The sequence below is a fragment of the Paralichthys olivaceus genome, chromosome 1 (genome assembly GCF_024713975.1).
Source record: "Paralichthys olivaceus isolate ysfri-2021 chromosome 1, ASM2471397v2, whole genome shotgun sequence".
Taxonomy (NCBI): Eukaryota; Metazoa; Chordata; class Actinopteri; order Pleuronectiformes; family Paralichthyidae; genus Paralichthys; species Paralichthys olivaceus.
This window is the reverse complement of record NC_091093.1, coordinates 26,106,190-26,124,534: the sequence shown is the minus strand read 5'-3', so window position 1 is coordinate 26,124,534 and position 18,345 is coordinate 26,106,190. Positions and strand designations below refer to the sequence as shown.

Genomic DNA, 18,345 nt, shown 5'->3' with positions numbered 1-18,345 from the left:
CAGCTCCTTCTTACCTTGTTGAAAGTTCACAGGACTTTATTTGTCTTTGTTGTGTTTCCGAATTGAGCTAATGAATAAGATATGAAGGTTAAAAACATTGTTTTCTGTCTTTCTGTCATTACACCTTATTATCTCACGTTATATGAGTCAGTTAAATTAAATAAGCTTTTCCTCAACATATCTTTTGTCTGCACATAGTGAATCCAGCAGGGATCACACCTTAGCTTATCCTTGCTTTCTTGGAATTTAGACTTTGACCTGTAGAAGTTGCATCATTGTTTTGTTGTCATGTCTGTAGGTGTGTGTGTGTGTGTGTAGTAACCTGTCGGTGGTATCGATAGTTTTTGTTCCAGGTGGAGATAATGTGGATGTTGTGAAAAAGAAAACAAGTTGAGCTGAGAACAGACCGCCCCCTCTGCCTGCTGTCAGGGCCTCGCTCTCCCTGGTTTATCCCCATCTCTTTTGTCAGTCTGTGTCGATGCCCTGCTCTCCTGACAGAGGACGTTATATGTGCAACTCACAGCAGATGGTTCACCATTTTGTCAGAGAGTAGTATCGAAGCTAAGCCCTCCCCTGCCGCTCCGACAATTGGGATAAAAAAGCTGCTAAAGGCGGCAGTTTTGGCTTTGATTGGATGCCGCAGGACCTTCAAGCCCATTCAGTGTTGTCCTCAGACCGGCGGAAGATGGTCTTTTTTTAACTGGAAAAGTGGCCAGACTTGGGCCTGAAAGCGCTGCCCAGCCCACACACCCACTGTTTCACCAGCGTAAAGCAAAGATGATTAAGCATGCCATGGAGCCTCTGGTCTGCAGGAGTGACGAATTCCCCCCACTGCTACTCCACTCTGGTCTCTCTCCATCTGTCATGTACACCATCAGTAAAAGCCATTTGCTAGTTTTGTCACATTCAGCCCCAGTATGTACACCAGGCTGAATTTATTGATTTCCTGAAATCAGCTGCTTACCTCAGTCTTATTTAAAACCACCCACTTTCTGCTACGAGCTACTCACTGCTCAGTCACAGTTATAAAATGTGTTGTGCTGGGTTAGGGTGGTATTTTTTTATTGCTTATTGCTGTTTATTCACTTGAGTCTCACGTCCACTTCTGCCTGAAGGGATATTTAAAATAAAATATTACATGTTTGAGCACTTGTGCGTCAGCAGATCTAATAAAGTTTGTATCATGAAAATTTTATTTTATATGCTCACTTTGAGAGATGTGCTGCTCACAATTCCTCATGGCCTTTTCCGATGTTTATCTTTTCATTTCTATTAGAGGTCTAACCTTCCAATTCAGATTTTCTGTCTCTCTAAGAACCACGATAGAATGGATTCATTAACATTTTTAAAATAAACAACTTTTTTGCAGAAGGGGGAGCTCAGAATAAATAAGTTTTCAGACTGAGCTTCTTTTATTGAAATAAATAAAATCCTCCAACCTCTTTCCTCGACTACAGAAAACCATCTGCATTAATTCAAAGATTTTGCTCGTAACGGCTTCTGTCTTTTCATTGCTGATGAAAGATAAAAAGAGATATGAGGCCAAAACCCAGCTCTGGCCATTGAGAGTAAATGGGGGCACTTTTCCTTCTTATTCTATTCTAGTCTTTTCCATCAGGGAATCACTGTGGAGACAATTGCACAACTTGTATTGTCTTACATTCATTCCCTACTGTGAAAGCGGAAAATATGTATTAAATTCAGTCACTGTCTGGAGTTTTTTTTTCTGTAATTGTTTTTTGCTTTCAAGAGAACTTAGTGCACAGAGGACAAGCAGCCATGTTGCCACCGTTATGAGCCAGGCATTACATAGCTTCTCTCTTTGGATCTCACACCAGGGACTTGGCGCCGTGAGGTGGAGAAATTACCTCCCAGTAGTTAAATTGCTGAACCATTGACATAGCATCTTCTTCTCTCCCTTCCTCTCTTCCCTCCTGTCTTGTTTCCTCTCTTTCTATCTCTTTCTGCTCTCACTCTCCCCCAGAGACCTGCCATTTTCTTGAAAGAGAGCAGGCATATTTTAAACTGCATTTAACATTCAGACACTTATTTCACTCCATTCGCTGCATTATTAAAATACCTTCACACCCCCTTAATTATTTTTCCAGCTCTCCGTATCCCTGCAGCACTGATAATTGGTGTTATTTATCTAAACAATACCACAGTGCGACTCTTAGGGTGGGAGCGCTTGAATAATGAATGAGGACAAATATGAAGCAATTGCACTTACTCTGGCGGTGGCACTATCCCTGTCAGCGCACTGCTACCGTTTCTGCTTGCGGAAAAGGAAATGGCAACCGCGTTCCACAGCGTTCACTCCGTCACTGCTCTCGCTACTTATAATAAAGCGAGACGTGATATGAACTTGCCAGGGAAGCTAGACTGGGTTAAATTTGTCAGTTCCTCTTGTCCAATTCCAGCGGGGGTTGTTGTTCCATAATGAAAAGCCTCTTGGAGTCGCAGGGATCAGCGGATGCACAGTGGCTAAAGAGATAGAATGAACAAAAAGGAAGTTTTGCTTTGGGAACATTTCAGTGAGTGTTTGGGGCACTGGGTGTCCTGTAGTGTTCTTTCATTTCAGCCAGCGGCATGTTTTGTGCATCCTCTGAGATGTGACTTAAACTCAAACAACCGTCAGTCGTTCCTGGTATTCAAAGTGTGATGGGCAGCGTTCTTAAATCCTCCACTTTAGAACAAATGCAAATATCACATGTTTATGATTTGTACTCGTCTGTTTGAGAAGTTACACACACTTACCTCAGTGTAATGCATAACATCATATCACGATTAAGCTCTTAAGACTCCAGCATGTGCTGCAGGCATCAGATATACACTCGAGTTGAATTCCACCGATGCAAAGGAGACATGCTGGTATTACAAGTAGATGAATGATATCAACATTGATATCAGCTGCAGTGAACATGGAATAAATGAGTTGTTTGACTTTAACAAGATTTCTATTTGATGTATTCCTCATTGCTGCTCAGGTCCAAGTCCTGTTCTAAGATTACAAGTGTCTTATCTCCGTCTCCCCTCTGTTGCCGCCCAGGTTCAGCAGCACAGCCCTTCATCCCCTTCTGGTTCACAGTGGAGCCCCAGGACACGCTGGCCATTCGGGGCAACTCTGCGGTGCTCAACTGCACAGCCCACAGCGATACTGCCACACCGGTACGCATAGAGTGGAAGAAAGACGGCACCTTCATGAGCCTGGTATCGGACGAGAGACGGCACATACTCCCTGACGGTGTCCTGTCCTTCACCCATGTGGTCCACTCCAAGCACAACAAGCCCGATGAGGGAACCTATCAGTGCGTCGCCACCATCGACAACGTGGGATCCATTTCCAGCCGCACGGCGCGCCTCTCTGTAGCAGGTACGTTCTGCTGGATTTATATTTTTCTACCATAACCACGACTAAAAATACTAAATCGTGGTTGTAGTTTGTGGCAACTTGTTTTGGGAGTTCCACATTCGATTTAAGATTATGGGTTTAGATGAAATCTGCACGTACAGCAGCGAAGGCATCACACACCCACTGAGGTGTTTTCTCGGGTGTTGGCTAATGAGTTGTCTCTCAAGGACCATATGAATGTGTACAGTGTGTAGCTGATAAATGAAAACAACCCTGTGTAATAGCTGGTGACCTCACCAAACTCCCTATTAGCTCCTCTCAGCTCTTAACCTTTATCGGGCCTATTGAAGCACCATAATTGAATAAGCCCGTGTGGATGTGTGTAAAAGAAGGTCATAATATTGAATGAAAAATAAAAATTGGTAATTAAAATGCAAGAGTGCCGCATAGATTAGAGAAATATCTTCAAAGAACAACTCCACACCTTTCTCTCGGTCTTTTTTTGCATCTTCTTTTTCTTACAGAAAGAACGTGTAGAATAAATGATATCCGTCTTTGATATCTGGTGTTTTCTACTTCATGGCACTGCTGCAAAAGCACACCCACATAAGATCTGGTGGCTTTTAAGTTGCTTTCCCTCATTCACTTCTGTGATTGTTTTTGGCCACACTTCAGCGCTACATCCCCAAATGTGAGAGAGTTGTTAGCTGAGTACTTCAGTCAGTACTAAAGAATTTACTGAGTACCAGTATTAGTAATAGTCACAAATTTCCACACTGGTAGTACGTTTAAAATCACATAAAGTTCTGAAACTGAATGTGAATATAATGGGATGTTTCGGAGGATATTGAGGTTCAACAGATTTCTACTACTTCCACACACACACACACACTCCAGCCATTTACAGGATTTGTCCGGGTCGTGTTTGTCCTTGACTCGTTCAGCCATTTGTTCTTTTTCCTCTCTACATTCCTCCCAGAGCCTGAATGTGTTGCCCTCCTGGATAAATGCTTTTCAACGGGTCTGCGTCTTTTTTTTTTTTCTTTTTAAATTACTAGTCCTACAATGTGACCTTGTTCAGTTTGGAAACAGCTAGTGATGTGGGATTATTTGGTGTTTGGAGTCAAGTTGTGCCCTGAAATTCAATTTGCTGCCGGAGGAGTCGCAGAATGCATTTACTGTGCACGCTCACTTTCTGCTCAACAGTGCTCACCCGGATTTTAAGACGCTTGAGAGAGAGAGAGAGGCCTCTTGTTGACAATGGGATAGTGCAGTGTAAGCCTCTCGGATACCTTGGAGTGTCTGTGTGAAGTTACACTGTCAGGCTGCGAATCAGTTTGTTTTCGTAGGCTTTTGAATTCCACATTACTGAGGCGATACACGACCGTTGGAGAGATTGTGAACGTTTTGCCTTCACCACTCAGAGAGTTAATTGGTGTGACTGCATGTGCAAAATGATTTCTCAGTTTAGACTTAACCTTTGAATCTAATATCTGAGATACCATGTTTCCAGCCTAGATGAACCATTAGGAGATGACACATTCTGAAACTGATCATTAGGAAGTTAATATTTAGCATATTTACCTATTCTCTTGATACACTTGCAGTAAATACAGGTGCGACAGAAGCTCAATGCTTTGGATCAAATCTTTTTTTTTTTGCATAAGCAATTATTCTTACTCCGCCTGACCTCAGTGCTCAGTCACGCAAACTTAAGATTCACAGGTCTGGAGTTTCGTTTTGAAATGTGTCTGTGCATGAATGAGTAGACGCAGGTGTGCTCGCATATGCGTTCGTCTTAAAGTCTGTTCAACAACAGCAGGGCAGTGGACAAACTGTCCTTCATCAGTATCTGTCACCACAGCTGCATCGACGTATGATGCAGAGGGGACCTGTTTATAGTTTCTCTGCCAAGATGTGTTCTGCTATCAGACGTCCTCACAGCCAGTGGGATCTACCTGGGTCAACCATGATGGGATGTTAGATTCAATCAATTTCTACTTGAAGAGAGAGCAGGCGAAATCTGTCAGCTATTAAAGGAGCACACACATACACACACACACACACACACACACACACACACACACACACACACACAAGCACTTTTGTCATAGACGTAAAAAGCTTCAACCATTATGCATCTATACAAGCACAAATGTTGGACACATTAAGCTATTGTATTAATGTTTCCACACACACACACACATGCACAACCACTGATGTATCTCCAGCTGGCTGGCAGGTGGCCAATAAAAAGGTTAATTGCGGTGTAGAGAGAGCAGGCCATTAGGCCGCCATCGGACCCAGGAGCGATGGCGGAGTGGGCGTGACCTCTCAGACGAAATGATGGAATGAGTCACGGGTGGCTGGCGTGGCAGGAAGCTTATCTGACAAATACCGAGGTAATATCAGGGATTGATTGCTATGAGGCATGCGGCTCATTCTTCTCAAGGAAACCCCTCCGCTTCCACGTCCGTGTCTCACCAGGCTCCGGCTCCCTTTAACTTTCTTTGTTGTTCTTCACATGAGCACAAAATGTGTAAGATTGTAAGATGTCATAAGATATCGCACAAGATCAGGTAAACGTGTTCATTGTGAGGATGGAGAAGCAGTTTTTGCATTTGAGGCTTCGGCTCAAGAGGCAGAGTTGAAGTTTCCTTCGGCAATACACTGAACTCCAAATTGCCCCTGACGGCTGTTCTGTCAGTGTGAGTGATGTGCGATAGAAGTGCTGTGTGAACGTGTGTGTGAATGGATGAATGTGACTTGTATGGTGCAGCACTTTGAGCCATATAAACACATTACATTTATACGACTCAGGGAAGAGGACATGATCCATGTAAACACCAACTCATATGTTTTTATTATTCAGCTGTTGCTAGGTGTAATCACTACATCAGGTTTAAAGGAGATCACTTTATAAGATGTGGATTTTCTTATCTTCCTCAGTTTATGCTTTTTTAAAAACATACATTTCCCTTAACTTTCAATCTAATAAAATGAATATTTAATTATTTAAGCTCTGGTATTATATACACAGCTCGATCGATTGATCGGCTGGTAAATAATAAATACAACCAGTCAATAATATCACAGACATATCGATTTCACTGTTGCTGATATGAAAATGTTTATTTTACAGAATAAACAATTCTGAATTTTGTTGTATTAATGTTTTCTGTTTATTCATGTTTATCAATATTGGAAATGTTTTACTCTGTAACAGCGTCTAACTACAAAAATCCACATTGGTCCGAAGGTACTTATATAAATACTGCAGTTTTCATTAAAATCAGGTATTGTGGTTGTCAGGAGAAATATTTCTCTGCTCTGAAATCCTATTCATTGGCTTTGTGTTTCTTCTCTGCTCTTGCTTTGTCATCCCGTCAGTTTTTGCCTGTGTGTGCACAGTCAGATACGCAGGAAACACGAGCAGACTAAGAAAAGAGAGAAGGGGGGTGGAGTGTGGCCTTGTCGTCCCAGTCTTATGTATTCAGCATGCATCCCTGTAAGAGAAAAGGAGGGGGAGAAAAATTACAGGGCAGGGAGCGAGCAAGGGAGCGAGCAAGGGAGCGAGCAAGGGAGTGAGCGAGGGAGCGGGCGGTATAGAGCGGTGATAGCCAGGACACAGAGCGAGACGTAAGAAATGAGAAATCCCATCTGAACCGTCTGCTGCTCTCGAAGCACGGCTGTCCCTCCGCCAATCGGCACGCTTTGAGCTCAGCCCTCCTTCACGATCGCTTGTGGTGAACCTCGCCGCCACTTAACAGGGGATCCTCCAAATGAGAAAAACGGAGAATACATTTCGCCCTCTCTGTCGCTTTGTTTTGTTTCTCCCTGACCTCCCCACATGTGGACGAGGCTCTTCTCTGTTCCAACATATTGACTTATTGTGTTGGTTTCTGCTCCCCTCTGTTTTTCTTGTGTTTTCCTTTCTTTCCCTCTCACCAGTACAATACTGTGGAATAGGAAGATAAGCAAAACCACTTATTACTTAGCTTTGATACTGTGTTTGACTGAAATCTAATTTCTCCCTCCTCGCACTAATGGAAATTATAAAATGAACACCAACGCTCTTCATGTGTCGTGTGTGTTGCTTCATATTTAAGCATTCTCATCCTTTGATAGAGTCTGACACACTTTGTAGGATTTAGGGCTGTTGGCAGATTCTTTAATCCCTTTTTTGATGTATTTGAATCTGTAGTTTTTCATAAGGGGGGGGGTGCGAAAAAATAAAGATTGCGTCACTGTTGCATTGGAACTCCTTTGTGGCATCGCAGGAGACGCTTTGTTGGACACACAGTTGATTAATTAAGGCGGCATCTCTTCATATTGGGAAATAATGTGTTTTGACAACATAAAGTTGATGTCAGCGAAAAGGGGATTAAGACATTCACTTTGGATAAAACATAACAATGATGCACAGGCACTGAGGTTACAATGGTTAGCAAGATTTACTGTAAATGTCTTTAAACTGTATGTGTGGATCCTTTAGCTCCGTAAGATGAACTGAATGTAAATGCTGCAAATATGAACACTTACAGTGTGAAGCCTAATATTTCCCTTGCAGCTGCAATTCACAGTCCATGAGCTTCACAATTAAGTGATGAGCCAAGATTACAAAACCGATGCAAAACAAATAGAAATGGTGACAATGAAATATTGATTTTTAAAGCTATAATAATAATAAAAACATTTTCAAAATGTACAAAAAATAGAAAAAGGTCAATAAATTGGAGAAAAACACACACTAACAATATTATTGGACAGATAAAATGTAATAAATGAATGTCTATAAAAAAGCCTGACTAAAGCAGCACTGTGTATGTGACATGTTCGCTGGTGCAGTGTTTGTGTTAAAATCAATACGGAATCACACAGTCAACCAATGCATGGGCTTTGTGTAGGATATGAAAGGAAAATAATTTTTTTGAATTAAAAGGATTTTCTGATTATTAAGAGATTTGCCGTTGATTGACTAATAAATGTATCAGCTAATCTGTTGTACCTTTAAGACTCAACCTGATTACAACAGACACACACAAACACACAAAGGGCAAACAAAGGCTGTTATCTCAAAGGCCGATCTGGTCCCAGCTCCTCACGGAGATAAAACCCAATCTGATGATGTCTCAGCATTCACAAACACTTGTTCTCATGAGCCTGAAGAGACTGAGCTGATCACACAGCTCCATTCATCCATCCTGATCATTTCAGTGCATCATTTCTTCACACTGCTTCTCTGTCTCTCTTTCATTTCTTACTCTCTCTCTTCTTTTTTCTAACTCTCTCCCACCCTTCTCCAGCTTAATCAACCTCCTGTCCTTTCTCTTTTACCTTCTTTACTACCTCTCTGTCCTCCATTTTCTCTTTATTATCCCTTCAGTCCTCCACCTCTCTGCTGCTCCAACATGCCCACTGGCAGAGACTACACACTACACACACACACACACACACACACACACACACACACACAGTTCCACAGTCGTTGCACTGAACCCATAAAGCAGCAAAATGGCAAACAAACAGTTATAAATCTCAAAAACAACAAAAAAAACAACATTCTCAAAGGAACCCCCTGAAAGAAAATACATCAACCATGTCGGGTTTCCTCTTAAAAATGTAATCTTTGTATGTGAGCGTGTGCATGCGAGTCTTGACTGTACGTTGTGTGTGAAGCTGGACACGTTTTCACTTCACCTATAAAAAGGTTGTCATTTTACACAACCAAAACTCTTTTGCTGAAATGAAAATTCCTCTCCAGTCGTATGTTAGCTTACTGTTATTTAAATGCACAGCCCGTCACATTATACAAGTGTCTCTGATCTGCATGAGCAGAAAATGGTTATTTGATCAGACGTCTTTCTGCAGCGTGAAAGCATTTCTTTCCAAACTTAAATAACAGATCCCACTTATCAGCCGTGAATAAATCACAACGTTATACTTGTGTAGTTGTCTGACGGCATAAACAACAAGGAACGACACTCAGAGAAGCATCCACCTCCACCAAGGCCGACGAATCCTACACACGATTGTAAAGTTCTTTCCACCAAATGATTGTCGTCATACATGTTTTTGCAGTTTGCCATTTGAAACAGGAAAAGGAAATTAGACTTGCATGTTTCGGTGTAGATTACCCAGAAACCCTAGCTGGTAGTTTCCAAACGTAAACAGTGGGTTTTTTATATTTACAATATGGACCCTGGTGCAAACATTGCCTGAGGAAAGCCCATGTAGGTGCACTCTTGTCCAGGTGCAGACCCTTATGACCAATTATGTGCTGCCTTGCTGCTGAGTGCCGGGGTCAGTGCCATGACGAATGGCTCTGACCCGGATGCAGGGTCAGGGTCACAGTGGTTTTCCATTACCTTCATTTCCATCTGTCTCTGGTACATGTGAGGAGGGATGGAAGCCACAGGAGGCTGTTTGAACCCCTCCACTGAGGTGCATTCATCATATTTTGAGCTGAAAATGAAAACTCACCTTGGAGCCCAGGTATTGAAATAGGGAAAGAACTTAAACACTTTTCTTTTTTTTTTTTTTAAAAGAGGAAGAAGAAGAAAATAGTATTTGAAGTGTTATAGCCGGCTGCAAAGATGAAACTGTAAAGAAGACAGAGAAGCTCGCAAACGCAGCGGCTGAGAAAATATGATGTGGGAAATCTTGGTTGAGGATGAAGCTGTAGGGAAAGATCCATCTTTTTTTTCTCTCTCTGGAGGACGGCGGGAGAAAATTGTCGACAGGGAGTCTGTTGGGCTGGAGGTGGATGACAGTCTCCATTTTACGTGTATTCACTGACTGATTAGGTCCTCTGGGTAGGTGGAGAGGCTGATGGAGACGGCCCTATCTCTACTCTCCAGACACCTCAGTGCCTGGTGTGTGTTTCTGTGTGTGCGTGGGAATGTACACCCATGCGTTTAATTGTCTTTTTGAATGTCTATGGAATTCCCTCCACTGTATGTGACATGTCATCTTTCAACAAAAGCCCTTTTTCTGGTTGTAAATTGAAAGTTGAGCCCCGATGCGAGGTTGTTTTGTACACAAGAAACCAGATTCAACACAAGCTGCTGGTTTTATTGCCTCTGTAACACTGAAGTGATGATATGTTTGACATTAATACCAGCCTCCATGTACATATGGATATAAAATAATCCTAGTGATGTTTTCACCACTGTGTTTCATCTAAAATGTACAAATTGTTGTTTTCTTTACCCTAGAAATGGTCCTTTATATTCACATACTTTATGCAACATGGAACTTCACCACTAGACGTCTAAATTCTACACACTGAGCCTTTAATTAGAAACGTTGACTCTTTGATATCACATTTTTTAGTTGTGTCTTGATAAGAAAAGACGCGTGTGCCAGGAAAACAATCCACCGACAGCTTTATCATGAAGGCCCCCGTTAAGTAAATACAAATTCCTCATTAAATGAAAACTGTCTCGTGTACAGCAAACATATCCTCCGAGTTTTTAAACATTCTGATTGAGTTTGTTTCTGTGTCCGTGCCAGATTGTGCGCTGCTGCTCAGAGAGTGTTTGAAAACTGTCCAAATACCAGCAGTTATTTCCTTCACCGAAAAAACCAAGCAGCGTTTAGAATTCCACATCAAAGTGTACTGTCCAATAGAACTCGGACCGACCTCAGCCCGTTGCTGCACCACGCTTTGGCTGGAGCAATTACTGTGTCCTAATGAGAGTGATAATTGACTGCGGCAGTCAGCAGATGAAGATAAACTCTGTGTGAATAATGACTTCCCTAACCTGCTCCTCTCCTCTCCCCCACCACCTGAACCTCTTTTCTCCAGCTATACGCGGTGCATCTTTCAATATGTGTGAGGCACCTGATTCTTCACTGCTCGAATCGTTTCACAAAACCTTGGGAATTAATTGCTCTCGATTTCTTTTCAGACCCAACAGACAAAATCACGGCGTCAGTGAGATTGTGGAAACTAGCGTGACATGCTAATCAGTTCGAGTTTTTTGGCTTTTGTAGATTTCTTGCAAACCATCTTTTCTAAAATATATATTTCTATGTAAGCGGCATCATTTATGAGTCATACAACTATTAGTTTCCCCTCAACAGGTTTAAATCTATGTCCATCTGACTCATTCGTCACGTTTTACGAGTGAAATTACATAGTTAAAATAAATATTTATCGTTTCTAATAGAGCATACAATTATATTCTTTATGACCAATATATTCTCTATATGAAGATGAACAACAAAGGTGACGCCTCCTGAGTGGCTGGCTGTTTTATAAAAACCTGTCTCATCCATGGCAGTGGATGGGACATGGACCAAACTAAAAAACTTAAGCACTGGTCAAATAATTTTTATGTCATTTGAGGTTGATCTTATCTTTCTGATGTTTTTTCTAATTTGGTTTTAACGAGTTACTTGATGCTATTCAAACAGGGTGAAACCTCATGATTGACATCTGAGACTGATTTGCGATTGGGAGAGAGTGTGTTACGGTGAGACCTCGATACTACGGCCACACCCCCCGATCACTACTGCACAGACTCTGGCTTCATTTCTAGATGGAGGAAATGATCTTTGTTTACATCAATCAGGTGAAATCAACAGTTAGAACTTAACCATAAGCTTGTTTATCATTAAGAAAAAAAGCATTCGCATCGATGTAAGAAGTCAGTATTACGAACCACGTATGCATCATTTTTAAAATTCCTTAAAAATCAAGCGATGGCTTGATCAGGGATTCAATGCTATGCAGCCAAACCGGAATTCTTCCACAGACTCTCCTCTCCACGTCCTAGATTCTTGTTTTTCAGTCATGAGCACAATTTCATGGAAATGTTGTTTGTGTTCTTGTGTTTTGGAGAGGCTCTGCATTTTTTTCCTTAAAGAACATAAGGCTGGAACAGATGATCTGAAGGAGAGTAGCTTCCACTGCAGCGTGCACCTCCACCATTTTGACTTTACTCTGAACCTTGGATTTATTAAAATGTGGGCTGGTGTGTAAGTGGTGTTTCTTACTGGAATGCCAATAATTGCAAAAAGGAAACGGAGGCTACATTTTTACACGCGCATTTGCCAATTTAGTTTTGTCTTTTTTGGTACATTTCCACAGGAAAAGTTCAATCTTATTATGTCAACTGGGAAAACGGATGATTCTCTGTTCCACAAACCAAACTGCATTAGTGAGTCTTTCCCTGAGGAGATGAAGCGTATGTTCCCTTTATGTCGTCCTCTCACGGTGGATGTGCAGTGCAAAGTTCACTTAATTCAGAAAATAGCTGCTTTTTGTCAGGAGGTTTTACTGCCTGAAAAGTTCCAGTGCTCTTGCAGTTTCCCTCAATCTGCATATTAAAGAGGCAAGACCAACTTTGTTTACTGTCCCCTCCCTCATTGACATTCACTGTCCACGTCTCTGTCCTGGTGCTTGTAAAGATAGTGATAACTGTGCTGTTACGGACCAGTGTGCTCATCCACGTCGCCCTTTCATCTCCCAATACCCGTCCGAGGCAGTTTGGGGTTTTCAATAAAGAATTTCCCTCTATTTCAAAGCAAAATTTGGCTTCATAGGTCTTTTGAATCCTGAAAGAGAGTTCACTCCCATAGGCTCCCCGTGCCGGAGGGATATCTTTTCAAATACACCTCTGTATTCATCAGACACAAGGAGTGGGCAGCAGAAAAATGGATGACGTTTTTATGCCAGATTGACATGGTCCAGCTCGAGTGTTGATATTCAAGGCCACTTGACTCCTGTTCTTTGAAGGGATTTTAGAGAGAAAAGCTTCAGGGAAAATTATTCTGATATCGATGTTCTCATGAGCCTCCAGTTTTCAGCTCAGTCCTGCAGCACCGTCTCCAGATGATGACGAGAATATCATAATTTTTTATTGAATGCTCTTTGAAAGATGCTTTATTTCGTGGGTAAAGTGTGTAATTCCAGGGTGACAGAAAGAGCATTTCATTCTGCTTCTTAAGATGTAAATAAAATATGTTTGGAATGCATATTTTACTCCTCTTGGCTTGTGCTGAGGAAGCAGAAATATGGTGTGACCGTGAGGGTTTCATTGCATATTCTGCACTGAAGGAAAGCTCCCGCCATGGGCACAGATGGAGTGTACTGAAGGAAAGTGCAAAGTGCTCAGTTGGTGAGCATCTCTGTGTTTTATGCTTCACTTTATTTATGGATTGACATTTTCGCACCATCTGAGCAGGTTTCCACACATGCATTGTAATGGGATGGCAGCGAGAGGTGCATGGGCTTGAACAGAATGAGGTAAACTCAAGGTGTGAGAGGTGACACCTCGAAAAGCATTTTTCTCCGCTTCCACTTAGTTTATAAATCACTCTCTCTCTCTTCAAGCTGACTGGATGATTTCACTTTCTCCAAAATACTTTTGGTGGAAAAAAGTGTCATTTCTTTCCCATTTCCATGTTTCCCTCAATTAAGGTAGATTCATTATTATTTTTTAACTGCAAACAAAAGGTTTGTGTGTCCACATTTCCCTCAACAATACTTAATGGGAAGTTCATTTGCATTTAGTTTGTTGCGTTTAACCAAAGACAGACTGTGTGTATTCCACATTCAGTGTCACTCAGAGCCATGAGAAGACACACAGGGGGTTTAAGGGTGCAGGATGGACGGGGTGGTGTTTGCCAAGTGTTGCTATGCATTTCAGAGATGAAAATAAAAGCTGGGAAAGAATGGGGCACGTACGTGGTCTTCATATGGAGTGAAGCCTGTTTGGGGAGCTGCTGGAGCCTGTTCAGGCCTGCTTGAACACAGGCTCTCTTTATGTGCAGGGGCACGACATGTGCGATGCAGGCCATGCTTGTGTGAGCAAGAGTGAAGTGTGAAAAACGGAGGGTGCGATAAAGTGTTCACGAGCGTATGTGTGTGGAGTCTCCTTTGACTCGGCTGCCCTGAACTCTGTGTGTGAGGGCCCCGGGGAGGGTGTTCAGACTTCCCCTCTCCGCGCCGTGACGACGTTTTGATTGGTGGATGCAAGCTGTGGAGGTGTCAGACTCAGGGTTGCATGTATGTGTGATTTCATTTGACTTGCTGAGCTGAGTCTGATGAGGGTTGATTGATGATTAAAAAAATAAAGGCTTGCAGTGTTGGAGTAGAGGCTCCCTGCTGTTACTGTTGATGTGTGGTATTATGGAATTGCCTTTTGTTCAACTGACTGCATCCTGCATCCTGAGAGAGGGATGCTGGGTGAGCGCGTTCTTCCAAGCTCTACAGTAACTTGTGCTCCAAGGTCGGTGATAAGCATCTCCCCTATTGTTTATTCACACACATGCACACACACATGCACAGTGGCAGTAGAGGCAAAACAGCCCTACAGCAGAATGTCTTTTATTCTACACACTGCCAACACGTTTTCTTTTATCCTCCCTCTCCCTCACCTTTCAGCTTCCCTGCACATCAGTGCAGCATTTTAACATTCTGGTTTCAATTCTTGTTATACTTGCAGCCAGCGATCGCAAAGCACGCTTGGCTCCAGCCGTCGCATCAAAGTATTTGTCTTTGATGTAAGGATACGTGTATTAAACCTTTCTCGAGGCGAGGGGGATTGTGCACCCTCACGCTGAAGGAATGGAGATATGCAGTTTTACATGAGCAAAGGCAGACGGGCATTATCTTACTTTGGATGTTTTCTTTCCTCCGTGTTGGACAACACGGCGTGCTGGCACACAAATGCCCGCACATACATAATTAGGCTAGTTTGATTTTGTTAGGAGGCGTTGGGCATAGCATCTGCTCCGTTTGAAGGCAATGCACCGCAGATGGACAGGAGTAATTGCTAATGCCACGCTGTCAGACCATCCAGGTGTGCTCGAGATCTGCCGCATCCTTTTCCATTAGGCTTGAGTGATTGATTAGATTGCCTTCATTGTTAGTTTGTCTTTCTCACTATTCCTGATATGATCGTTTTAATACCTCTGCTCCGTTGTCCTCTGTCTTTCGAGGCAAGCGACCGCTGAACAGTAAACGAATCAATTTCAATATGAAAATGTGATTAAACACATTAAATAAACAGTCGAGCTACCAGTGGTGTGTAAAGATTTGGGCCAATGAGGGTTTAAATGATGCACACTGGATTCATATTCATATCTTGCCCTCCTGCAGCTTTGTTCAGTCTGCATTACACTTGGCATCTGCATCTTACCTGACTCGAACATGGTGAATGAGCTGTGTTTTATGTTTACTTAGAGAGACTGGTGGCTCCGCTTGGCCTGTTATTGCTCACTGGAGCGTTTCTGAATGATGTTCAGTTAAATTTGGAGAAACACCAAAGATTTTTGACTTTTTTACGCTGTTGACAGGCAAAACCAATCAGCTGTTTCCACTGATGATATTAATACGGGTATAAACATATAGTTATCCAACTAAAAAGCAAATGCTCAATCTGAGCAACTAGACATGGTTTTTCATCTGCAATGTTTTTTTCTTTACTTTAAAGTTTCAGCTCAGATTTGAATGAACATAATATAAACATAATATTTTGCTATGGAATTCAGAATTAGTGTGAAACTGCTTGAGTATTTGTGTTTTTCACATCAAGATTCAAACATTATTTCCTGAGAAACTGATGGGAATGGTGAAAAACTTGCAATTTTAAGGAAAATCCTAATCCGGATCCGAGCCTTTAATCAGATCCGTGTCAACATTTAATGGGTTTACAGGTCACATCCCTCCAACAACTCCGGTACAAATTGGTTTTGTACATTTTGTGTAATACTGCTGCTATAAAAATAATAAACACAAACAATCCAACAAACAGAGCCTGTGTGAACCCATCCGGCAGAAAGCAACACCACGAAACCCATACTGATCAGAGTGATTCCCCAATAGCAGCTACAGATACTATACCATATGTGTCACAGACTACTGCAGTGAAGTGATGTGCAAATGTGTATGTTAACAATCCTCTTTAAACACAGCTCACTTCTAAAGGCACTGATGCAGGAAATGGTTTTTGTTCTACCTCAGGTTCACTGCAGTATAATTTGAAGCAGACGCCCACGCAGTTTTAAAGATGAGTACTGAGAAGTGCTGAAGACTAAGTCTGCTCGGCGCTCGTGAGTTGTGTTTGACACGTTTGCATTTAGCTCTCATAGATCAATGGAAAGGCGTAGCGTGCTGTGAGGAATGGAGCGCTCCTTCATTACTGTGCTGTGGTGATAAACTACAGGTCAGAAATAGATATTATTCATAATTTCAATGTTTGGTAAGAAGAGACGATTCAAAGTGAATGCTATGCTGCTGAGGTCCTAGTTTTCTTGTCCACGACACCTTCCAAAGGTCCCTCCTCTCTCTGTTCTCTCGGTTCTCTGCGCCTCACTCCATCATGTCTGTTGAGGAAAATGCTAAATTTTCTCCCAGCCCCATCCTCCATCCATCTCATTTCCCTGCTAGCTGCACTCACAGGGCTGGAGCTTAAACAGAGCAACAGGGCCACCGATAGCATCTGCAGATGTGCTGCCGACCGCCCCAGATAAGAACCAGCAGCAGCATGCCCCCTCTCCAGCAAACAATAGAGCTCCCACTGAAATGTGTGCTGGGAAGATGGAGAGGAAAAGGGGAGGGGTGGTAGGAATGTGTGGAGACTGATTGAGTGCAACCCTGAGAGTAATGCGGGGAATGAGAAGAGAGCGCAACAGCCGAGAGGAAGGCTGAGAAATTGTAAGATGTGGTGGAATGACGGAGTGAGGTAAACGGGGAGAGGTTATCCCTTCACCTCATATCTGTGTGTGTGTGTGTGTGGGGGGGGTGTGTGTTTGGCTCTTATATCTGGATGGCCTGTTGAGTTGGTGGAGGGTGGAGGGGCCCTTCATTCCAGTGCAGAGGGGGCGTTGCTCGGGGGCCTTAATGAAACAAGCAGTTGACGACGGACGTGAGGACGAGCCAGCGACAGCTCCTCTTTGTGGCACCTGTGTGTCGGGTTTGATTGACACGTCCTTCGTAATCCCGCGGGTGACTCCTCTGACATTGGAAGCTGCTCTCCTCGCTTACCTCTCACCGTCCCCCCCCCCCCCCCTTCTCCCCTCGTCTGGCTGATAAGGGAGCGAGGGAAAACTGGGGGAGGTGAGACGGCAGGAGTGGAGGGATGTATGGTCGTAGTAATGCCAACACATTTATCTGAGCTCGGGTAATGGGAGCAGCCTCAGTCTCCCATGGCAACGACCTCTGCAGAATGTTAGCCTCGAAATTGGCCAAGAATGAGCTAAATTCCCTGTGATAAAATAAGACACCTTAACATGATTAAGGGCCCTAATGCAATCAGTATTGTTTCAACTACAACTATTACCTGTAATGAAAAGGGCCCCTCTTCCCCTCCATACTGTGGGTGTTAGCCTGGCTGCAGGTCTGACTGTGAACACGGGAAGCAGAGGAGACATGTGATACCTTCGAACAAGAATTCAATTCAACACACTCCACAGCTATGAAGTGAACACAACTTCATTCCAGTGGAGCTAAAACAATTAGTCCATTGACAGAAACATCTGCTTGTATTTATTTGATAATCAGTTAATTGTTTTTGATAATTAAGGTTTTTATTTTTATTTTATTTTTTGCTTCTCTCTGTCTTATGATGCACAGAACAGCGCTGGGCTTCTTGACCTACTTTTGACTTCACCTCAACCTCTGGAAAGCTGTGACTGGAACCAAGTGGTTATTAGATTCATTTGAGAATTATTGTTAAGATCAGTTGATAACGACATTAATCATCACTTTTGTCTTTCATCCCAGTTAAAGTTCCCAGTTAGAAAAAGGCTCTTTTTTGCTTTGACACTTCAGAGCCTGATGGATGACCCCTGCTGTGTGGGTGTGGTTTCTGGGCGACTGGCTTGTAACGACTATTGATAGTTTTGTCTGAGTAGATGGAGAGAAGATGATCACACCGAAAATCATCATTTCCTAAAAATGAAAGTAATCCATTGACTCCTTGACTGTTTAGGGCTGATCGTAGTTGCATAGTATACAGCATATATATGTATGTACATGT

The 18,345-nt window shown here is 42.6% G+C and overlaps 1 protein-coding gene across 19 annotated transcripts in view; it reads left to right on the top strand.

The window, feature by feature from the left end:
• The window catches only part of neo1a (neogenin 1a), a 154,041-nt gene that overhangs the window by 54,060 nt on the left and 81,636 nt on the right, over positions 1 to 18,345 (top strand). For all 19 annotated transcript variants that reach the window (XM_069526127.1, XM_069526145.1, XM_069526146.1 and 16 more), the window contains exon 2: positions 3,050 to 3,373. In XM_069526127.1, the coding sequence (XP_069382228.1) occupies positions 3,050 to 3,373 (324 nt within the window). The remainder of the gene's footprint in view (positions 1 to 3,049; positions 3,374 to 18,345) is intronic.